The 25385-nt window shown below is 44.1% G+C and overlaps 1 protein-coding gene across 2 annotated transcripts in view; it reads right to left on the bottom strand.

Moving 5' to 3' along the window:
• Positions 12783-25385, bottom strand: part of ATG2B (autophagy related 2B) — a 76766-nt gene continuing 64163 nt past the window's right edge. For both annotated transcript variants that reach the window (XM_018066141.1, XM_005695367.3), the window contains exons 37-42: positions 23412-23481; positions 23064-23146; positions 22380-22501; positions 21635-21789; positions 20827-20976; positions 12783-17744 (exon numbers count right to left, since the gene is read on the bottom strand). In XM_018066141.1, the coding sequence (XP_017921630.1) occupies positions 17514-17744; positions 20827-20976; positions 21635-21789; positions 22380-22501; positions 23064-23146; positions 23412-23481 (811 nt within the window). In that variant the 3' untranslated portion in view covers positions 12783-17513. The remainder of the gene's footprint in view (positions 17745-20826; positions 20977-21634; positions 21790-22379; positions 22502-23063; positions 23147-23411; positions 23482-25385) is intronic.

Below are 25385 nucleotides of genomic sequence, written 5' to 3' on the forward strand. Positions count from 1 at the left end.
GTCTCCCAAGTGTTGCAATGGACACAGACGTTTTCTTGTTCTCCGGAGATGAGTCACGAGTTTGATGAGGAGCAGGTGGGAAGTTTCCTCCTGTGAACTAGAAGAGGCTTTTAATATCATCAAAATGAGTGCATGTCAAACTGGTGCAATCTGAAAAATTATATGGTCAGCTTCCTGGCTGTGATATCATACCATACTCAGACGTTACTCGTAGGGGGTACTGAGTAAAGAGTACAAGGGATCTATGAATCTAATAAAAAATTTTAAAAAGAAAATATCATCAGGCTCAACCTCATTTCACAGATAAGGATAGGTGGAAATTCACTCAGTGATCGGGAAACCCAGCCCCAAGATGGGTGGAAACTTGCTCAGTGAGCGGGACTCCTGAAGCAGGGCTTGGTCCAGACCAGGGATGCCCATGAGACTGGGAGGTCAGAGAAGAGGCCTGAGCACCAGGGATCCTACCATCTGAGTTGCCTTGATGGTGGCAGAGCTCCCTGTATCTGGGGTAGGATTTAAGGCAGTGGGCAGGAAGCCAGGCTTACTTTCCAGGAGATTTTGGAGACAGAAGATATCAGAAGGCCATGCCAGTCAACAGAGATGCTGAACAGGGATGTCATGTTCAGGCCTGCATTTCAGAGAGATAATTTCACAAGAACATAGGACAATGGCTGGAAGAATGTATCAGTCATCTATTGCTGCATTAAAAAAAAAAAACCCCAACAATGATTTAGAGCAAGCACCTCAGCTCACAGTTCTGCAGCTGACCACTTGGGCTGGGTTCAGCTGGGTGGCTCTTCCACTGGTCTTGGCTAGGTTCACTGGGCCCACCTGTGGTCAGCAGCCAGTTACCTGGTAGCTCTGCTTCTAGGGGTTGAGCAGGGAGGTGCAGTAAACACAGAGCTGACCTCAGATGGAGTCAAAACCCACGATGGATTAGGTGTAATGAATGATGGGGGACTGGGGAATACCCCAGCTCTGACCTACCCAAACTCAGATGGAATCAGAGCAGGTAATTCATTCAGTGCTTTGACTACACGTATTAGTGTCCACTATGGACACTTAAAGGAAATCAACCCTGAATACTCACTGGAAGGACTGATACTGAAACTGAAGCTCCAGTATTTTGGCCACCTGATGTGAAGAAACAACTCAATGAAAAAGACCCGGATGCTGGGAAAGACTGAGGGCAGAAGGAGAAGAGGGTGTCAGAAGATGAGATGGCTGGATGGCATCACTGATGCAATGGACATGAACTTGGGCAAACTCAGGGAGATGGTGAGGAACAGGGAGGCCTGGCAAGCTGCAGTCCACGGGGTTGCAAAGAGTCAGACACCCCTGGGAGACTGAACAACAATAACAATGATTGTGTGAGGCATGGGGTGCAGAGTAAATAAGACCTTTCCACCCTAGAGGGTTCACAGGATGTGGAAGAGTGCAACCTGTTCAATGTACTGATGGAAAAGCTGAGGCCCAGAGTGCTTTGCCCGTCACATGGTGACGCCATCCACACGGCATCTGGGGCTGCCTCTTCTCCCGTCGTGTCTATTCCTCCAGCCCAGGCAAATGGCTCCCTGGAAAACACTTCCTGAGAACTCCTTGTCTTTCCAGTGGAATCGCCCTTGCCCAGTGCTGATGGAAGTGGTGGGAAGGACAGGAAGTCCTTCTTCACCCTCCTGGGAGAGACATGACTGCTGGTCTCCAACAATGCCAGTTCTCCCGTCCTTCTGGGAAGCAGGAGGGTTGAACTTCCTCACCCTGTTGGAGTTAAGTGTGGTCTTCGCACTCCTTTGCCCAGTGTGAAGGCAACCTGTGTGTCCCTTCTAGGCAAGAGCATTTCAGAGCACAGCTCTCCTCTCCTCTGCTATAGTAAACCCAGACAGTGGTGTCATTAAGAGGTGGAGCCCATCAGCCTGGATCCCTGAGGGACTACGTACCAACAGCCCTGTGTTAAACGCGAGTGAGAAATCTACGCTTGTTGTTTCAAGCCAGAGGGCTGGAGGATGTTTGTTACTGCAACAGAATCCAGCCCATCCTCACTGATTCGCCAAGTTTCAATGAGGAGGGGTTGCTCCCAACCTCTGGGCCTCTTGCCCACCCCTTAACTCCTCTCTGAGGAAGAAAAGTGACTTAGCTGATTGACCAGTTTCAAGAAAAAAAGAATTGAACTTGCAGAGCTCAGCACCCCCGTCCATATTCACTCTTTGGAAAGTGCTGTCTGCAGACACTGGGCTTCTCTCAGCCATGAGGCTCTGCCCCAGAGGGGGAAACTCAGCATGGGCCTGTGTGGGTAAGTCCACCTGACTCTGGGATTCAGAACTAAGAAGCCCACTGTGGCCACACGCCTGAGTGACACTGTCTGATAGAGGTCTTCTCAGAAACAAAGATGGCAGCCCCATCTGCTGACTCTTGTTGCCTCCTGTTGTTTAAAACTGAGACACGAAAACAGGACTGTCTTCAAACCCTGACTCCTAGTTTCCTGCCCATCCCATACTCCAAGGGACTCAAATTCCAAATATCTTGGATAAAAACATAGACAACTCAGACTTCCCTGGTACCATGGATAAGAATCTGCCTGCCCGTGCAGGGACACGGGTTCAATCCCTGGTCTGGGAAGATCCCACACACCGTGGAGCCACTAAGCCCATGCTCCACAACGCCTGAGCCAACGGTCTGGAGCATGAGAGCCGCCACCGCTGAACCCCAAGCACCTGGAGCCTGCGCTCGGCAACAAGAGGAGCCGCTGCAGTGAGAAGCCTGGGCGCTTCAGCTAGAGGGGAGCCCCCACTCGCCAAAACTGAAGAAAGCCCACTTGAAGAAACGAAGACCCAGTGAAATTTAAAAAAAAAAATGAAAGCCTGGTATGTATGTCACTTCTGTCTTGTCCGACTGTTTGCAACCCAATGGACGGTATCCCTGGAGAAGGAAATGGCAACCCACTCCAGTGTTCTTGCCTGGAGAATCCCAGGGACAGAGGAGCCTGGTGGGCTGCTGTCCATGGGGTCACACAGAGTCAGACATGACTGAAGTGACTTAGCAGCAGCAGCAGGACGACATCCCACCAGGCTCCTCTGTCCGTGGGATTCTGCAGGCAAGAATACTGCAGTGGGTTGCCATGCCCTCCTCCAGGGGATCTTCCTGACTCAGGGATCAAACCCACACCTCTTACATCTCCTGCATCGGCAGGTGTGTTGTTCACCACCAGCGCCACCTGGGAAGACTGATGGTGAAATGCAAATCTGATTCCTTAGAGTTTCCACAAAAGTTCTTGGCAAAGTTGGCACAAGTGTTCTTGACACTAGACATTTAGGGCAGACAGCTCTCGGTTGGGAGGGCCATCCTGGGCATGGCAGGCTGTTTGGCAGCATCTCAGGCCTCTAACCACTGGATGCCAAGAGCGCCCGCCATCCCCAGTATGACAACCTCAGAGTCTCCAGATGTGACTGAATGTCTTCTGGGAGCAAAATCACCTTCCATCCCTAGCTGAGAGCCACATTTTGGCTAATGTGATCCAGTTACGTTGACAATGGCCTCAAGGAAATGCTAGCGATCTGGGGGGACTTCTCAGAGGGGGAGGACTTCAGCCCTGAAGGACTGAACTTAATAAAGGGAAGGGGAGGGGCCATGGTCCTAGGAAAGCGTGTGCAAAGGGAGGCTGGAAGGCCAGCGGAGATAAAGGGTTGGCGGACAGGTACCACACATGCCACCGTTGGGACGGTTAAATTGCCAAGCAGAGAATCAATCACTCAGCATAGCACACACAGTCAATGTTTGCTAATCTCACTCCAGCAGAGGCTCTCCTCCAGTCCAAACAGTGACCTCAGTTGATAGCAACTAGCCACCACTGATTCTGGCATCACTCCCCGGGGCTGAACAATGAATCCCTCACTCCTGACCCACACCTTGTGGCTGCTCCCTGTGGCATTTTTCCTGCATTGCACTATAGACTGCCTTGTGATGGGCAGGGGTGGGTAAGATCGGGAGAGAGGGAGAAAAGGCAGGAATGTGATTCAGTCATAATGAGCAAAATACCACATTTTAAGGAAAGACAAGATCCGGCTCAGCTGAGAGGGAGGCCACTGAGATGAGGAGGGAGGTGCAGGGGCCGTGTTGTCTTTATTTAAAATGTTCCCACTTGGTTCATCATGAGTATTTTGCATTTATTCTGAGTTTTTAAAAACGTTGCATTCAGAGGCCTCCCTGGTGGTACAGTGGATAAGGATCCGCCAGCCAATGCAGGGGACACGGGTTCGATCCCTGGTTCGGGAGGATTCTACATGCTGTGAAACAGCTGGGCCATGCACCATGGCTACTAAATCTGCACTCTGGAGCCCACATGCCGCAACTACTGAGGCCCGTATGCCTGGAGCCTGCGCCCTGCAGGAAGAGAAGCCACCACACCCAGGAGCCGATGTACGGCAGCAAAGAGTATCTTCCACTCACAGCCACTATAGAAAAGCCTGCACGCAACAACGGATGCCCAGCGCAGCCTAACTGATTTAAAAGAACACACGGCACTCAGTTACTATCTTGGTCACTACAGTGCCCCTCTACACTGCTGCTGCTGCTAAGTCGCTTCATTCGTGTCCGACCCCGTGCAACCCAATAGACGGCAGCCCACCAGGCTCCTTTGTCCCTGGGATTCTGGAGTGGGTTGCCGTTTCCTTCTACAACACATGCATGCATGCTAAGTCGCTTCAGTCGTGTCCAACTCTATGTGACCCTATGGACAGCAGCCCACCAGGCTCCTCTGTCCACAGGATTTACCAGGCAAGAATACTGGAGTGGGCTGCCATTTCCTTCCCCGTGCCCCTGGACACTACCCCCTTCCTGAAACTTTGTGCCCAAGGGAGTTCCCCGGCCGCCTCACCTTAGTCCCAGCCCTGAGTAGTGGGATTCGGGGACGGGGGCTGCATTTTCCCAGAGGAATGAATTAGCAGAGAAGCTCCTCTTTCAGACTCAGTTTACGTACCGGCTCCCCCACCTTGCAGGGAAAACACAACAAAAGATCTTTATATGAATATAAAGCACGTTTCAATTATCTCAGGTCTCAAATATTCGCTTATCAACTTGCTGTGAACGCTGACAACTTTCACAAGCCCTGGGGATTGAGAGAGGGGCCAGGCATGCTTTACCACCCAACCTGGTATTTATAGGGAGAAATTAATTGTGAAATCAAATGACATTTTTATATTCAATTTGAAGCCATGTCCTTGACTAAGAGGAAGCTGCCACAGACTAGCCTTGTGAAAGGGTTGGGATAATTAGGATTTTTCTAAAACCTTCCCACTCTGTGTGGGGCCAAGATTTGCTCAGGTTCAGCTGGACTACAGGAGCTTGCTGGGGCAAATGCAAGAAATCAGTTCCACTCAAGAGGAGAGCGGGCGCCCCCTGCTGGCATCCAAGGAGGAATGCTCTTTCCCCAGAAATGTCTCTGCACAAATTTTCAAAGCTAAGTCCTTTGGAACATACAGCAGATACGTTCCAAAATGTAACAAAACACGAAATGTGAAGAGACAACAATTTCTCTTGAGCCCTTTTGGTGGATACTTACGTAGATACAACTTCTACAAAAGGGAAATTGGCACTCAAAACAGCCACTCAAATTTTAAATGGATGTCACATATCATCGATTCGGCGTTTCCCCTCGGAGTGATCCATCTGTGAGATAAACGAAGACAGGCTGCAGATCAACCGAGACAGGCTTGGACATGGGACCCTTTGCTGCGGTGCTGCAAAGCTTGTGTGTGTGTTAAGTCACTTCAGGCGTGTCTGACTTTGTCTGAGCCCATGGACTGTAGCCTGCCAGGCTCCTCTATCCATGGGATTCTCCAGGCAAGAATACTGGAGTGGGTTGCCATGCCCTCCTCCAGGGGATCTTTCTGAACCGGCATCTCTTACGTCTCCTACAGTTGCAAAGCTTACACCAGGAAAAATGTTTCCTTGAGCTACAAAATACAAAGAGACTATATGGGACTAAAAATAACTGCTTGAAAAAAAAAACAAAAACCTGCATGTATGCTGTAGGTGGGGCAAATTCTGGACAAAAGATAGAAAAAGACCAAAAACTCAACTGCCACTTCTGAGCAAAAACAAGGTGTTGGGAGAAAAAGCAGGGTCCTGCAATGCCCCTTGCACATACACCTAAGCCGGGGGCAAACCACCTAAACCACCCGTCCAGCTTGATCCCTGGACACACCCCCACCCTTCACCCCCTATGAGGAACCAGCTTGCCCCCTCTTGAGAGCAAGCAAGCAAGCCTGTTGCATGTTTTCACGCTCTCCTGCAACTGCAGGGGCCCCAATAAAGCCTTGCCTGAATTTCTCCTGATTGGGGAAGGCCAAGAATCCTTGTCCATGGGATTTTCCAGGCAAGAATACTGGAGTGGGTTGCCATTTCCTCTTCCAGGGGATCTTCCTGACCCACAGATCGAACCCGTGTGTCTTACGTCTCCTGCACTGGTAGGCAGATTGTTTACTGCTAGCATCACCTGAGAAGCCCGGTTAGTATGAAAACCACTGAGAAACTGAGGTGCAGCCAAGTTAGGGGACTACTCAAGGTCAGTCTTTGGGGTAGAGAGTGGGCTGAAACCCCAGTTCAGCAAACAGGACATAAAGACTAAAAAGATGACTTTCAAAATGAAATCCGGTATGAAAGATTAAGGAGAGTTTTGAAGAAGATAGTATTTAAAAGAAAACAGGTGGGACGAGGGGGAAGTAAGTAAAACCAGTTTAAACTTAAATATTTGGCCTTACTGTTACATATATGAAAAGAGAATCTCTAACAATTGAGCTATGATATTGATGAAATGAAGTGAAATGAAAGTCACTCAGTCATGTCCACCTCTTTGCGACCCCATAGATAGTCCACACCGACTCTATGGACATGAGTTTGAGTAAACTGTGGGAGTTGGTGATGGACAGCGAGGCCTGGGGTGCTGCAGTCCATGGGGTCACAGAGTCAGACATGACTGAGCAACTGAACTGAACTGAACTAAGACAGTCCATGGAATTCTCCAAGCAAGAATACTGGAGTGGGCAGCCAGTATTAATGATATTGATAATGATTTTTAAATAGCATAGTTTTTTGAGGGGTGTGGGGATTGTGCATAACTTTTACTAAATGTTAAGTGCTTTTCAAGTCATAGCCTTGAGGTCTTCATTGCTCTAAAAATAAATAGGCCACATCTGGGCTGACAAAGGCTCTCATTAGGTTTTGGAAGCAACGTTAGTACTTGGCAGTGAGCAGTCATGTTTTCCTTTATACCTCAATGAAATCTAAATGTAAGAGAATGTTTTGCCCTCTTCTGACAGCCTTAGGAATTCTTACTGTAAAGATGTGCTAATGTTCATTTTCCTCAGAAAACCCAGAACCGCAAAGACGTTGCCTCCAGCACCCTCCTTGACTTTTATTTCCACATGCTACCCAAGATGTACCCTTCAAGTCAAATTTCCCTGGAACCAGTCAATCCTGAACATCAGGCTGAAAAGGGAACTGGCTTCTCTGGCTTTCCCAAAGCTGCCCCGGCTCTGTGTTTAATGCCAGGAAAGCAGATGTCTGGATGGCAGCGAAAGAGGAGGAGACCAGGTGGCATCTTTAAAATCAGGAATTCCAGTTCTAAGACTATTTTGAGTGACTTCTCCTTTCCTTGGCTTCGTAAAATGCCACCCAATTTCTCAGAAGCAAGACAGATTGATTTTATAAGGAACAGAAGGCTGGAATAATTAGCCATGTCTAATCTGTCTTATATTAGATTTTGATATCTTCTCAGGGGGTTCCAAGTTCCCCAAAGTCGAGGACCATATCTTTCATAGGACTTGCCAGGTGACGCTACTGGTAAACGATCCACTTGAGAATGCAGGAGACACAAGAGATGCAGGTTCAATCAGTCCCTGGGTTGGGAAGATTCCCCTGGAGGAGGAAATGACAACTCACTCCAGTATTTTTGCCTGGAGAATCCCATGGACAGAGGAGCCTGGTGGGCTAGAGTCCATGAGGTCACCAGGAGTCGGACACAACCAGCACACATACACATGTATCTTTCAAATCTACCTCAGGGTGTTACTCATCGCAGGCATTCAGGAAATGGTAACCATAATATCTAACACTTAGATGGTGCTTACTATCGTTAGGACCAAACAGGTGCCATGGCAGGCTTCAGAGGGCCAAGGTAGGCCTAAGTCTCCTTTACAGAGGGGCTGAGTTGTTGCCAAGGAGGAACTGAGATCATCTTCCACTGGTGCCAGGACTCGACCACCAATCAGTATACTTCCCATAGCCTGATCTGGGCCAATCGGGTCGAGGATAGAAATCTCCTAAGAAAACCCGCGCGCAGGAAAATCTAGCCAATTAGCAGATGTCGAGTAACCCTTGCAACCAATCCGCTCTTGCCCACTCCCTGTCTTTGTCTTGAACCTATAAATACTGCTATAATTCAGGGCTCAGGGACCTTGCTCTACTCCACTGCTCTGGAAGTGACTTGGGCCCTGGCTCGAGCTAGTAATAAATTCCCTTTTTGCGTTTGCATTGCCGTGGATGTCTTGTTCTCTCAGCTGTGGGCACTATGTGTCAGCCACTATTCTAAGCATTTAGCATAGGTGAACTCAAATAATCCTCATAAAATCCTATTATTAGCTCCATTATATAGAGGAGGAAACTGACGCACAGAAAGATTCAGCAACTTCCCCAAGGCCACACAGCTAACAAGTAGTGGAGCCTGGTTTCCTATCCAGGCAGTTTGACTCAAAAATATACATGCTTAGCCACTTCCCCGGTGGCCCCCAATGTGTCTGCACAGTAGTCACCTGGAAAGCTTCGAAAACACACCTTCAAAAAGGGCATCTAATACATTGAACTGTGATTTAATTAGGATTTCCCTGGTGGCTCAGACAGTAAAGTGTCTGTCTACAATGCGGGAGACCTGGGTTCGATCCCTGCGTTGGGAATATCCCCTGGAGAAGGAAATGGCAACCCACTCCAGGACTATTGCCTGGGTTTTGGAATTTTTAAAAGCTCCTCGGGTGATTCCAATACACTGACAAGTTTTGAGAACCATTACATTATACTATCCTGCCTCATCCCTCAGCCAATGTTTGCTGAATCTGATTTGTTTGCTCCATGAGGAACTGCTTTCAGGAGTGTAAACAAACAAAGAGGGGGGGAAAAAAGTCCAACTTAGTTGTATCAAATTACCTTGGAGTGTAACTAAGTGTAATTCCAGCAGAGCATGTGCTAAGAGCATGTGTCTGGAGTCAGACATTCTCTGATTAAAATCTCTGCATGTGGCAGGTGTGAGTGGAAAATGTTGCCTGCCGATCAGTAAACAAACGATGGCTACAGCCACCTAGCCGCTGCAGCTGCCTTGGTGGTGAGGAAAGGCAGGATGCAGACAAACGGGTTGCCTGTTGCCGTGCCCGCAGCCACTGCGGCCGCCCCTACTGTGTGTACCCTGAGGGGACTCAGGATGAGAAAACACCAGGGGCTCAACCCAGATAGCTGAGGAGCACACCAAAGGAACGTCGCGAAGGAGTCTAGACTCTCGCACCTTCCCACCCCCCCCCACCCCGCCCCCGCAGAAAAGTGCTAAAGTTCTTGAGACGTGTGTCTTCTTCAATTAACAGCTATCTTTGGATGTCCAACCACCTGGTATTTGCAAAAACTTCTATTTACCTTGGCTCCCTCCATACCTCTTTAGAGAAGTCGCTCAGAGCTATCTGAGAGGCTGTCTTCTAGGCTTGAAATGCTCAAAAAGGTTGCAAAATAAAAAATTATTCTCGACCTTGAGGTTGTGGGTTTTTTGTTTTTTTTGTTTTTTTTCCCGACAGGAGTCTGGCTAGCTTCTCAACAATCCCTATTTCCTTCCTGGGCACACAGCAAGACTACATTCCCCAGCTTCCCTTGCAGCTGGATGGGATCACAGCTGCAAGGTCAGCTAGGTCAGATAGGATTCTGACCAATAGAATGTGGGCAAAAGTCTCCAGCCCTAGGCGATCCTCTCTCTCCTGTGAGGCAGAGCCACAAGATGGAAGAAGCCCGGGATCCTCCATCACCACTCAGAGGAGGGCTGCCAGATATTCAGGAGCACTGGACTTGATGGAAATGAGAAATAAACTTTTTTTGTTAAACTACTAGGATTTGGGGGTTTATCTGCCATCAGCATATTAAAAAGCAGAGACATTACTTTGTCAACAAAGGTCCATCTAGTCAAGGCTATGGTTTTTCCAGTGATCATGTATGGATGTGAGAGTTGGACTGTAAAGAAAGCTGAGCACTGAAGAATTGATGCTTTTGAACTGTGATGTTGTAAAAGACTCTTGAGAGTCCCTTGGACTGCAAGGAGATCCAACCAGTCCATCCTAAAGGGCAGTCCTGGGTGTTCATTGGAAGGACTGATGTTGAAGCTGAAACTCCAATACTTTGGCCACCTGATGCAAAGAGCTGACTCATTTGAGAAGACCCTGATGCTGGGAAAGATTGAGGGCAGGAGAAGGGATGACAGAGAATAAGATGGTTGGATGGCATCACCAACTCAATGGACATGAATTTGGGTAAACTCCAGGAGTTGGACTGGGAGGCCTGGCATGCTGCAGTTCATGGGGTTGTGAAGAGTCGGACACGACTGAGCGACTGAATGGAACTGAGCTGTCATCAGTGACTAACGTTTGTTAACTAGCACGTTGTATGGCTTTGGGTAGGTGACTTATCCTAAGCCTCTTGTGTTGGCATGTGCAGAATGAAGACAATAGTGTACATGTAAACTGTGTCTGAATGCTGGCCAGCTTTCATTTGCCCCCCTCAGATCCATTCTCCACCCCTCTGCTCTGTTTTCCACTGTGCTTTCTGCCAGGATAAGCTTGAGATACTGGACTATAGGCTCAACCTGTGAGAAGCTCCAGCAGGAGATGGGAGGGCGGGAGCCCAAGGAGGCCAAATAGTTGTCGTACCCCTCTGGCTCCTTGGCTCCACCTAAGGCTACAGCCACTGTCCGGCAGCCCTCTCCTTCAGCTACAGGTTCTGTGAGTCCCTGCTTTGTGCCCTCAGGCCTGCGAGGAGGCTTAGCCTCAGTATCCCCAAGGACGGACTAGAGGAGGAGAAGGAGCCTCGCATTCCTGCAGCCAAGGGGAGCAGGAAAACGACAGCCATCACCGGAGTCACAGACCTGAGGCCCAGGGAAGACCCAGAGTCAGCTCTCAAGGCGCTTCGGGTCTCCTGCGCCCCTGCTCACCTATGCCAAGTCCCCTCCTTACACTGCCCTCGGTCACCTCAGTGCCTGTCTGCTCCCTACCAGGACTCCAGCTGATAGTGAATGTGAACACCATGTTGTTGAGGCTGAACAAAGTAGTAGTCACATAGCAAATACTTAACACACACGACTTTAAAATGAGAGATGTGCCACAAAGTGTCTTGATAGGAGTGTGTGCTATCGTAAAGAGGTGAGGGTGGCTGGGCCTGTCTGAAAATTATCATCTTTAAGCTGAGGTAAGGAGGAACCAGGCAGAATATTCTAGAACGTAACGTGGGGAAGCTCTTAGGCACTGTTCTCACTCCAGGTTGCACATGATTTTCACCAGGGAAGCTTTTAACCCAGCGATTTGCACCAGGGTTTTTTTTGCCACTCAGGGGACATTTGGCCAAGTCTGGAGACCTTTTGGCTCACACAGCTGGGGAGGAGGTGCGACTTGCATGTACTAAGCCCAAGGATGCTATGAAGCATCTCACAATGTGCAGGACAGACCCGCAGAGCGTAACCAGCCCCAAGGGCAAGATTCTTTTAACCGGAAGGACTCTAATTTAGCCCCATTCCCAGCTTTATGACTGTGACTGGAGCCCGACCAGGGGAGGGGAGAGGGGTGAAGATGCAGGGTAAGCAACTTTGTCAGACTCAAGTATTCTAGGAGCCTTTAACCTCGACTTCTTAGCAGAACTTCTTTCTTGGTCTCCTTATTAGTGAAGAGTTTTCACTAACTTAGACAACTGCACCTCTTAAATGAAATCCTAGAATGAGCGTGGGCAACTACCTGACCTCTCTGAACCTCAGTCTCCTCCTCTGGAAAACAAAGACTATTATAACCACCCCTCAGAGGGGCTACGAGGTTATGCAAATAATACAATACCTGGCTCACAGCAGGCACCTCACAAAGCTTCGCTTCCCTCTCTCTCACGAGTATGGGGGAGAATGGATACATACGTATGTATGGCTGAATCCCTTTGCTGTCTACCTGAAACTCTCACAACATTGTTAATTGGCTATATCCCAATATAAAATTTTTTTTTTATAAAAAGTCATGTGTGAGGTGTGTTGTGACCCATGACTTCTCTCTGATGGTGCAAAGTGAACGGTCATGTAATGAGATCTGTCATCAAAGTATCTTTCAAACTATTGTCTTTAAGAATAAATATTTCTTTAAAATATTCCTAAGTAATAAGATTCCTCCAAAAAGAACAGATTTTTCAAGTATTTATCTAGGTCCCTACGACCAAAACTATGTGTTTGCTGTAAGTCTACATTTTAGAGATAAAATAACTCATGCAGCAATTAATATCCAAAAGGGGGAAGGAGTGGCAGACTCTAACAGAATATGCCCTGTATACTGATATCTCAGAAGCCAGTAGCAGGTAAGCTACAAGATTTGCTCCAAGTACCAGGATCAGAGGAAGACCATTTCCCAAGAACAGGATCTGACACAGACCTACCCTCTGCTTCGAAAAATGTTAATACAGGCTTTTTATACAGGAAGCATTTCTTGGAGAGAGAGACCATAGTGTTTAAAGCAAACTCCAAAGAGTAAATATTTTAATTTTCTTCAAGAATATCCTTAAATTCATACTTTAAATAGTCACACTAACAAGTTAACATAGCCACAAAAATACTCATACAGCATCAGTATTCTTAAAGTATTTACATTTAGAATTACTTCCATGAGGAAACAGCAACGACGACAGTCAACATACACGACGTGCTTTTCACTTGTGGTGAGATCAATTCAATGTCCAAAATAAATCGGGATGGATTAACGTAAGAGCTGAACTGGAGTCCCTACCAAATTTCGCAATGGAAAAGCAAACAGTCCTGTTGCCAACAGTCCTGTGTGACTGGCAAATTATACAAACAACGTTAAGACAAATCCAACTAGAAATTGGAAGCTGCCATGTCATATATACAAAACACATGGGAAACAGCAAAGTAAACATATTCTTAAAGGAGGGGCTGCGATTTCAACCCCGCCTCCCGCCACCGCCGCCCCCCCACCCCGAGACACACACAGCACTAGAGATGCCCTTGAGTCAGCTAATGTCAAGTCTACAATCTCCTGAAATACATCAGAGAGCACTCTGGGGTTTTCTATGAGGCTACGTGCTTGAAACCAGGGGGCTGACACTGGGTACAGGAGGCAAAAAAAAATGTGCAACACCTGTTTTTCAAAATCACTGACATTTCAAAATATGAATTGTTGAAACTCACTTAAATTTCGTATTCCCCGCCCCAAAGAAACTAATTGTGATGTACTAGACGGCCTTCTCTATCTTTGACTTGTAGACACTACCATGAAAAGGAAATTATTTTGATTAAAACTGGCTGACTTGCAACTGTGCATATAAAGCCTATTACAGGGAGCAGAGTGCCTAGCATGATCCTGAAACTATTGAGATAAAAATATATTGGCATTAAAGCACTCAGTTATTCTCAATGAAAAGACTGACTGTTATCTTCGAGTAAAAAGAAACAAGATTTTTTGGCAAGAGGAAAAAAAATCTCCCCCGCCCCTTCATTATCTATACACTATCTAAACAACTTTCCTTTTTAACCTGAGACTCACAAACTTATATTTGATTTATTCAATTTGGTACCAATGGGTACATCCAATTGATGCATCTGCAGATAACCAAGTATTACTTTGTATTTGCATAGGGCCTTTTACTTTCAAGAGGCTTAAAGAACTTTACAGACATTTTCTCTCATGTCTTAGGTCATGTCAAGAGGACGTGAAGGGAAGCACGGAATAGACTGCTCGCCACAGACCACTAGCCCTGCCACAGTCCCCATGAAGCTGAGGAAAGACTCCACGAAGGTCAGAGAAAACTGAAGCAAAGCAGAGTTAAATGATTATCCTTAAGTCAGGTCATGTGGCTTTTATATATGAGATCTAAATTAATGTTAAGATAATAAACTGTTAATCCTAAAACTACTTAGTGCAAGTGTGGACTTCGGGTTTAAAACTGCTGAACTCCACCTCTGCCCTGTCTCTTTTCTCTGGTGAGGGCAAGCTTGAGGCACACAACCCAACTCGACAGTACCTGAGGGTGGCAAGCGGCCCCCAAGCAGCAGGCGTAGTTGTTTGGCCTGTTTGAGAATTGAACAAAGGCACCAAACCTACAGAACAGTTTTTAAAGGAGATGGTTAAAAAGTTATTCCCTTAAAAACTGACACTATTTCAACAGCATTTAAAAGTGACACATAGCAGGACCAAGAAATACTAGTTTTTTGTCTTTTTGCCATTTTAGGCACATTGCTACTTGGGAAGATTTTTTTTTTCTTGAGTTCTGTATTATAAAAATATTGATGTTACATACATGTGCTTAACTGGGAATCCAAATTGGACTCAAGCTTTACTAAAATGGAAGTCTTTGTTATGATATCTACAAAAAAGATGCCATCCTATCTGTCCTAAAAGGTGAGCGCTGAGCGGACACTGTACTTGTAAACAATAGCCATCTGTGGACAGACAGGCAGGGAAACTGGGGGATCCCAATCAGCCCGAATCAAGAGAAGACGTCACCATGGCCCCCTGCTGCCTTTATAACATAAGGCAGTCTTACTGTGCTCCTATAAGCCTGTGAGGTTCTGAAACTCACTGATGCTTCCTGATAGAGCTTGCTTACCTGGACCCTCAGGGGGATACACACACGGACTCAATGCAGCGATACATGGACATGCTCAGTCTGTCCCATGCAGAGGTCAGCCTTGAAGGCACCATTCAGAAACACATTAGTCAAAGAGATCAGAGACCCGGAGGAGCTGGGGCTTCTGTGGGTGCCATACGGCCAGGGCTCTTGCTTGACAATGCCACCTGTTCAAGGTGTCACAGGCCTCGGGCCCACGACTAAGTGCTACATCCCACACCATCATTCACACTCGCATGCTTGCTCGCACACATGTGCACACTCCAATCATCTGAAAATCTCTGCTGTCGTAAGAAGCCTCTTCATTTACAGAGGGGGACACTGAGGCTTAGAGCTGAACGTCTTGGCAAAGTCACCACTTGGTAAGTCACAGACCTGGCCACACAAGCATCCTGCCAACACGCTTTACTGTGTCAGCATGGCGTAAAAGTTCGAAAAGACACTATTAAAAAAGAAAAAAATTAAGGATATTTAACAATGGCAAAGTGTTCAAACACACACAGTTCTTCCACGTAAACACCTCAGGTAAAGAGCATCTTGGTTACAGTGACAACGAACAAATCCTTGACACTAAATCTTTCTGAGACACAAGGTTTCTGATCCCTCAGGTAGATTCTATCAAAAGCAGGAGGGCAGAAGAGACAGCCATGGAAATTACATAATAAAGATATGCTTAATGGGACTTATAAACCCAATCTGTCAAAAAATGGGTCCATTTGCAACTCAGAGTACAGAGAAGAGGATGATTATTTCTCCCTATACTAATTAAGTTCAATTAGATACAGTATGGAAAACATATTTAAAAGTTAAGGAGATTTTATATTTTTAAATTTGAGCATTTTTCAGTTGGATTGCTCATCACAGATACCATACCCAGCATGTTCTGTGTAAGGGAAAATGCTGGGATTGATGCAAGGGTGCCCAGAGAGCGCCCCAGAAGCAGGCTGAAGCTTCATACAGTAAACAGCCATGATTCGTGTTTACTCAGGACCACGTTCTAGGTGGGCTCCATCCAGCTGGGGTCTAGTAACAAATGGTCCTCTGACGCTTCAATAGGTGGTTTTCTGAGCACTGGCCTTTCAAGTTTTTCAGCAGTAAAAAGAGAACAAGACAGAATTACACGCTACTTAACAAAATTTTACAAATTTTAAATGTTCAGATTTTTGCTTTCTTGTAGAAAGTTTCAAGAATGAAACTGATTCAGTGTCATTTTTCAAACCCCCAACTGAAAGTAGTTCTGAAATTCAACTTCAACTTGATGACATCCCCCCATTCTAGGAAATGAGAGAGTTCACATCATGACACTTTAAATAGAGGATGCATACAAAGTCCTATGTTTTCTTCCTGCTAGATTAATCTAAAGTCAGAGATGGAGTTCTGGAGAACCATTTCCTTCTCACATCTAGGTAATGATCTGCTTAACATTAACCAAAATCAATTTTGAGAAAGTGTTCCCAAGGATTTTGGAGTAAATCCTAGCATTGCATCTATGAATATGCTCTAAGAGAAGCAAAATATTCATGGAAGCATAAAACAATTTTACCTTTAAATAAAAATACTTTATTCATTCCTGACAGAATATCAAAATGTACATTGTTAACCAAGTAAAAATGGTGCTTCAAAATAGCTGACTAGGGCATATTTGGAGGATTTTTGGCTAATTTCGAAAGAGTAAAAACCACTTTCAATCTCTCTTTCCACAAACCACTTTCAATCTCCCTTTCCACACACCCCTAATAAGCTTGCATTATACCTGCTTAAATTTGAACAAATAAACAATTATATGGGCCCCAGTTCATCATAGAATGCACATTTTCATTACACTTAGAATAAACGAAAGTTACATTTGAGTTACCTTTGCCAAAAACCTTCAGACTTAGTCCTCTTTATACTTTGTGTAACTCTGTAAATTACATGTAGAATATAGCACGACTTGTATTAATCTAAACACACAAAACACACACACACACACACACACACATAATAAAGTGCAACACAACAGAACAAGTCTGCGACATTCATGTTCTCAAACTCCCATAGAAGGATTTTCTGAGCAAATGGAAACGACGTTCTTGACTGTGTGAACACTAAATCCAACAGACTGGGTTATTTTTTCCTCACTGATATTTATATTGAAAATCCTATTTGCTTTTCATTTTCCCTGTGGCTTCTGTCTCTCATTTTTAATGAAAGTTTCGAAGCTGTGATTCTCTTTAAACCTGGAGAAAAAGCAACTCCTTGGAGCAACGTAAATATAGTGCTTTCAAAGTACTCAAAATGTTTCTGAGCACCCTGTACTGTAAAAGGAGGTTTCCAATGACAGCTTGTCTGTAACAAGGAAGATTACAGTCATTTTAATAAAAGCAAGCATTTCACTAACTTGGCAGCAAATGCTTTACGGACTTTTGACATCAGCCACCAAACATGTCTACTGGAAAGTACCAACTAGCCCTAAAATGTCAAAAGGTTTTGGTTGCATGTTGCTTTGATACTAAATTATTTCACTAAGAAATGGTTTTGTTCCTGAGATGAGCACGATAACAGTGAATGAGTTTCCTCTGACGTTGCCGGTGGGACCCTCTGCTCCACATCTCCCCCCATCGTCTGAAACATCAGTCATCCCCATGGCGCCACTTCTGCGACTCGTCCTGCCGAACATCTGGTCTGATCTGGTTTCTCATGCCACCCAGGACGTTCGATGTCGCTTCTGTGGCAACGATCAGAGGTTTCACCACGGCCGGGGGGAGCTGGCGCAGGACTTCCCCGACGGCGCCCGTCACCCCCCGGCTCTCGTGTTCCCGAGCGGCAGTTTCATAAATGGTCTGAGCCGTGTCTGCGATTCCCTGAGGAAAGAGGGGAGAGAAGGGAGTAAATCACTGCTCAGAAGACTCTAAATAATCTCGTAACGCATTAACTACAGAGTTCATCAAGAGCAGGTCTGTAACCAGACGGAAATCAAAGCAGAAACTGTACTTTTGAGATAACCCAGGATAATTACTTTTATGACAATTCTAAGGGAAATTGGTAGTCCTTCGGTTGTGTCCAACTCTTTGTGACCCCATGGACCATAGCCCACTAGGCTCCTCTGTCCATGGAATTCTCCAGCCAAGAATACTGGAGTGGGCTGCCATTTCCTTCTCCAAAGGGAAAGTAAGGGACAATTATAATTCAGCATTTTGTTGTGACACTTATGTACAGAAAATGTAGCTAGACTATACAGTTTCACACAGGGATGTGCACGGAAATAGTTAATACTCCAAGAATAGCTTCTCTGGCACAATTAATCACTCTGGTTAAATCAAATTTAGCAAAGCTTCCTGAATAAATATAATCACTAAATGAACATGGCGATAGCTCCTATGACTCAACTGCAACAGGAAAACCTAATTCTACTGAGCTCCAAAAAATAAGTTAATTAGTTTTAAATTACTGGCTATGCAGCAGAAAAGATAACTGGAACATTCAATTAAGATAAGAGACTAAATAGAACACTTTATTAAATAGAGAAAACTCTGAGAACACAAAGCAGGAACACGTTTAATAAGCAGAAATGAAGTTTTTGCAGCATTTTTCATCCTTCTTCTTACAACAGTGTGACATGAAAATAATCATGACTGCTGAGCTTTAGAGCTGAACATGTAAATGTGTGGGTCAAGCCAGGGTGGTAAAACGTCACACGGTTGTCACTGGTCAGTCGTCACATATGGGTTTCAAATCTTTCCTGTTTGTCTAACTCAGGATCCCTAAGGGCCACAAAGCACTGTCCTCTTGTGACCATTTCAGTGAAGGGCATAGAGAGAAGAACTTCACACTCTCAGAGAAATCGAGGAACCTTGTCCTGGCCCCAAATCTAGTCCGCACTTTCACAATCTGTGAAGTGTTAGTTGCGCAATCGTGCCTGACTCTTTGTGACCCCATGGACTGTAGCCTGCCAAGCCCCTCTGTACACTGGATTTTCCAGGCAAGAATACCGGAGTGGGTAGCCATTCCCTCTTCAGGGGATCTTCCTGACCCAGGAACCATCGTCTCCTGCGTCTCCTGCACGGCAGGCATTCTTTACTACTGCGCCACCTGGGAAGCCCAGCGTGCTGCACACCCCAGTGCGGTAATATCCTGCTGCCAGCAGCCCCTGCTACGCCTCAAAGCCCAGGATCGTTTCTACAGACCTGATTTCTAACATGTCCACTGATAACTGGCCCAATCCTGACATCTACAGGAACAGAACTGACAGGTAACCAGCTCTCTTTATTCTCCCGACTAAATCTCTTTTTAAAGAGAGGTGACCAATGGCCTTGCCTTTATTTAGCCATTAATACATAGCTTTACTTCAGTGGTCTTCCTGCATTTGGAACCACAGAGGTTACTTTTGTTAGGTAAAAGACTGTCCTAAGGCACTTCTGTCTGTCGGAATACGACAGGGGAAAATATCATTAATGAAATCCTAATACACAAATAATAAGTAAAATTGTTAGGGGAAGCACACTGATTGAAACCGCCTACACTGGCCAGGCACCATAGTAACCATTTGCATGAGTTGTTTTATGACAGGAGATCCTGATAAGGAATATGGAACTAATAAGCCACCACCAACTGGAAGAGTTCCGGAAAGGTCTAAAGGAGACACCATGTGTCTGTCCACTTCCCAGAATCCCTCTCGCTAGCATCCGTCTTGGCTGAGCGATGTGTGTGCCACCAGGAAAGACTCTGAATTAGAATGATAATCCCATCAGCATAAAACCCGAGACTGCGAGCCATGCAGCAGAGCAGTTCTCCTGGGCTCCCTTACCCTGCTGCTCTCCACCCGGGTGCCCTTTCCAATAAAATTTCTTGCTTTGTCAGCACATGTGTCTCCTCGGACAATTCATTTCCGAGTGTTAGACAAGAGCCCAGTTTCGGGCCCTGGAAGGGGTCCGCCTTCCTGCAACAAAATGACCTCAAACTTCCTCATATGTCAATTAAAAAAAGAAAAAGATTAAGACAGGGAGGGAATGCTCCTGTCAACATCCATAAAGAACCAGGCTTTACCGGTGCAACTAAATTACAATCTGGCAATGCTTAATAAATCTGGCAACGCTTAATAAGTCTCAGGATTCAAACAGTTACAAATCACCAATTCCACCTTTAACAGTCTCTTACACATGTGAACAAGTCAGTTCAGTTCAGTTCAATCGCTCAGTCGTGTCTGACTCTTTGCAACCCCATGAATTGCAGCATGCCAGGCCTCCCTCTCCATCACCAACTCCTGGAGTTCACAAGGGGCATTTAAATGACATTCCAATAGCAGTATTTTAGGGGAAAAAATGTAAACTGTCCACCAACATGAAGATAAATAAATTATGCTATATTCACACAATGAAACATGATAAAAGTTTAAATCAGACCTACATATATTAACAAGGATGTATCTTGAAAGACAAAATTTACAGATATATATGATACCATTTATGCTAACTTTTAAAATATAAACAATAGTATTGGCTTATGATGACATACTTATATGAAACTATAAAAATATGTACAGAAAAAAAATGTACCATCTTAAGGATTGTGAATGCATGGGAATGGAATTAGGGTTTGTGATTAACCTAAAAAATTTTGCTTTTTAAACAAATCTGAGGAAACCAGCAAAATACAAACATGGGTAAACTTCCCTGGTGAGTTCATGGTGTTTCTACCACCCTTGCTTGCTTCTGTCCATAAAGAGACCAGTCTTCCCATGAGATCGCTAGTCTTCTTGAGAGCCTGCAGGCCAGGACGCAGCCCTCTCCTTTCCCACACACATATCTGCGCTCATCAGTGGCAAAACAGTCCCAAAGCCACCCCAGGGGTTCCTTCAGAACAAAGCCCAAGCCCTGCTGCTCTTCAGACAAACTCCAGGAAAGGACGCAGACTGCTCCTGGTCCATCCCCTGGGGCAGCCACTCACCTCCTTCACGACACTGTAGGCCTTGGCCACCCCTTCCCTCAGGTCCACTGGCTGGTGGGCTAACCGGTGATGGGGGAACCTTCTGACCTTCTTGGGCTCGATAGAAAGGGTGCCTGGAGACACCATGTCATACGCAGTCTCTGCCGCTGCCTGGATCATTTCATCAGAGAGGAAAGAGTGAGTCAGAACAAAGTCTGGGGAGTTATGCTGCAGCAGCACACTTCCTAGGGGGAGTGAGGAACCACAGAGGGACTTGCACCCTCAGGCAGGTCCTTCTGCAGCGTCTGAATTCTAACAACCAGAATGCATTCCTTTTATAACAAGAACGTTAACGTATACATTAGTATCTGCACTGAGCAGCTTTTTTCAGTTCCTCATCTCTCCTCTGAGAACACTGTTACCAGGCTAGACAAGAATGCATGGTCTGTGCACAACTGGGTAAGGACAACTGGAGCCTAATACTTACTAGCAAACCTGAATACAACTACTATCAGCTCTCTAGTGCCTTCACTGCGTTCAGCTATGATCTTCCCACATAAATGTGGTGAAGTCAATCTGTGGCTAACTTAATAGTTATAGTTTACCTGAAATAGGCAAACAAATTTGACACTGTAGTCCACCACTTTATTCTACTTATTATTTAACAATGGACAGCTAATCAAAAAAAATTTAATGATACTAAGTCATTACAAATAAAATATTCAGTGTTTTATACATTTTCACAGTGCCATTTTAAAACCAAAATAAGTCAAGTGTTTCTAATGGCTCTCCTTCTTTCTGGAGATTAAGCTGATCTATGGAAAGATACCTGTATGGTTTGAACCATTCTGTTTGTGAGCTCAAGAGCAGCCATCGCCGTCGAGGTGCCAAAGGAGGCAGCCCCTCTCTGAAACCCTCTGACAATGCGACCGTCCTTTCGGTACTGCTCAATTGGTAACCAGACCAAGTCCTTGAGGCCTTGCACTAGAATAGCAGTCAACATATAGAAATTAATAGGAGTGCTGGAGTACCACAGGTGAAGACAAATACTGCTTGCTTCCATTTATACAAGGTACCTAGAATAGGCAATGTATATTCCTCAAATTCATAGAGTCGGAAAATACACTGGCAGATGCCGGAGGTGGGTTAGGCGGGTGGTAAGGAATGAGGATTTAAGTGTTCAATGGGGACAGAGTTCAGTTTAGGAAAGTGACGAGTTCGGGAGGCAGATGATGGTGAGAGCCGCACAATGTGAACGTCCTCAGTGCCCCTGACATGCACAGTTAAATGTGGCTAAAACAGTATGCTTTACATTATGTGACTTTTACCACAACAAGAAAACATTTAAAAAGAAAAATAGGAGCACTGGAGCTCAAATCTCTGCTATCATCCTAACCCCTGGATTTTTAACCCCTAAAATGGGAAGCAACATTTTTTGTCTATGACTAACAGGTCGATTTTTCTAGAAAGATGATCCTCACATAGATTCTCAAAGGCATCCATAATCCCCAAAAGGTTAAGAAGCACTGATCAGGTAAAATAAATTATCTTCTAATTAAAAAAAGAACACTCACCTAGTTGTACTAGTGAATGCATAGGCCCAACACCTCCCAGGATTCCTGGAAGCTGGTTCTTCTTAATGTCAGTAAGCCATTCGGTGATTGCATATGAGAATAATTTGTCCACACCTAGCAAACTAGAGAAAATGACTATTAATATAAGGGAAGAAGAGTGAAATTTATACGTTTACACAGTTTGGGGGATTTTTTTTTTACTTAAGACAAAAAAGTCTCCAAATTACATGGACAAAATTTTATAGATGTTCAATTTTACTGCATATATATGTGTGTGTGTATACATACATTTAATCTAATTGTAATGCTAATAATTTCTATAAAAGGCTAAGGTAATATATACAAGTGTGCATTTCCACTGTTTTTACTTCTTTAACATCTAAACTTTGGCATAGGATTAATTCAATGTCTATAAATTGTCACACAGTTCTTAGCTACTAAGGACCATTACCTTGTGAACTTCCATATAGGCTAATTTATAACTTTGGGAAATTATTTTAAAAAAATCCTAACTACAGCTGCTTTTTGGGGAAATGCTCTCTTCAAACTGCTACTATTCTCTCAGAATTTAAAAAAAAATGCCCCTAGCTGGTAAAAATCCTCTAAAAATGAGCTCTCTGCAAATAACATTGTAACATAATCAAATTATTACATCTTAAAGTCTCATATGATAAATCAACTTACCCATGCCGATAGAAAAGCCTCTTCAGCTTTAGTTCAGAGCAGTTTAACTGGGCGAGACCAATCAAAATCCCAGCTAATGTACCCTTTAAAATTAAAAAAAAAATTCACTAATTAAGCTAAAACACCTAAAATATTTATAGCAAAAAAATACATGTATTTTATAAGACCCAACTGACATCTAAATTTTACTCAGATTCTTAAGTATATTTACTTTAAAAATAGAATTAAATTTTAAAATCTTACACTTCATTTCAAACATATAAACTATGACCAAAAAAGGTTCCTAAAAACTGAGTCACTAGAAAAACAAATGAGGTAATTCTGTATATTTGTGCAAAATTTCCAGACCTGATCCATTGATACATGTTTCCCATGATAATCAAGTCGAATAGGAACTTCTGATGTGAATCTAAATTCTCTGAAGATAAAGAAAGAAGGGGAGTTATTTATATTAAAAACTGCTAATAGCTGAAATTAGATGTAAATTAACCTTTTCAACTGGAGAATAAAAACAACAAAATAAATTATGTGGATATATTAAGATCTAAATAAAAGAGAATGTCTTTAAGCTATATACCTTAAGACAATACATCAACTAAACGATGTTAATCTTATAAATTTTATTTTATTTTAAAAACCCTTTCCTTGTTTACTAAACAAAATTTAAGTTAGAGAAATTTATTCTGGCAGGTATTCAATTCATACAGAGAGTAAACTAACAAAAATAACTTTCAAGATTAAACCAAATAATATAATCATCACCAAGAAGTAAAAAAGAAGAGCTGAGGTATTTATTTTAGTTCCATGATGAAACAAACCTCCAGAAGACCCAGACATGAACCCTAGTTTTATCAGTTATATGAGATACAGTCAAGGCAAGTAATTTAAACTTTCTCAGCCTAAGTGTCTTCCCATCAGTTAATTTTTAAATCCCATCTACATTGGTGAATTTTGACAATCTTGAAATTAATGCTTGTAAATAGGATACTGACACACTTGGGAATTCTGAATGAAATTACAATTATACACATCAAACAAAAGCAGTTGGCTTCCAAAAGTTGGACTGTAAATTGCAAGTTGAAGCACATTTTACTACAGAATTAATGTCAGTGGTTATATACTAAGTTATCCCAAGTCATCCCGCAAAAGTCCTTAACCGACACTAAGAAGGAAGTGCTGAATCTACATCAGTGACTACAGGAAGTCTGGGGTCCAGGTCACCCCTCATCTTCTGAACACCCATCTGTATCTGGTTCTACAGCAATAGCCCCTCAACACCTGTGTCACCCTTCTCACTCTGTTCCTCCAAGGCATGTAATAGTGTAGATCAAATGTTTTAATTATCTGTAAGCTCAACTCAATAGAGATTTTTCTCTATTCTGTTCACTGTACCTAGAACAAAATCTGACATACATAAACTGTGTTCAATAAATATTTGTAGAGTGAATAAATGTTTGTAGGCGAGCAGACTATTATGTCATTAATTGGAAAATGTACTGAATTTGGGATTAAGAAAACCTCCATTCTAATCCTGGCTTGGCAACTGTGTGGCCTTGAGCAAGTCACCTCTCCTCTCTTGCATTAAGTTCCTCATCAGTAAAGTGAGTAATCTAAACTATCTCACTAAGTATTACACCAGGGTCCTAGACACTCTAGCAGTTTTTGAGAGTAGAAATAGAAATCTACAAGCTATTAAGTAGTCTAATGGAAAAAACAAATATTTACCTAAGTAAGTGAGGCTACACAAACTGATTAAAAAGTGCCAAGTTTCCATGTTCTCAGACCAAAACTGTAACGATTTGATTTTTTTTTTATAATGGTTATCCAGTGTTCACAAAGAACAAAAATCGGCAGCTTATACGTGATTAATATAAAATGAGAATTCAAATTATTTCTTAGGATACACAATTTTTTGGTAGAAAAAAATTTTAATAAAAAAGCAAAGTAGGAAAATAATAAAAGAGGCTCTTCCTTTATGATGGAAAAGTTCAGAATCACCAGAGATCCTCTATTTCAGGATCTTTCCAATTCTCACATTCTATTATATTTTCTGACTATTTTCATCAATACACAAGATATTCAAAAGATGAAAACACTTTAAAATAGTTGTACTGCCTACTTAGAACTTCCCAGGTGACTCAGTGGTAAAGAATCTCCTGCCAATGCAGGAGACAAGGATTTGACTCCTGAGTAAGGAAGATTCCCTGGAGAAGGAAATGGCAACCCACTTCAGGATTCTTGCCTGGAGAATCCCACGGATTGAGGAGCCTGGGGGGCTACAGTCCATCAGGTTGCAAAGAGTCAGACATGACTCAGCGACTG

This window comes from Capra hircus, chromosome 21, assembly GCF_001704415.2.
Source record: "Capra hircus breed San Clemente chromosome 21, ASM170441v1, whole genome shotgun sequence".
Lineage (NCBI taxonomy): Eukaryota > Metazoa > Chordata > Mammalia > Artiodactyla > Bovidae > Capra > Capra hircus.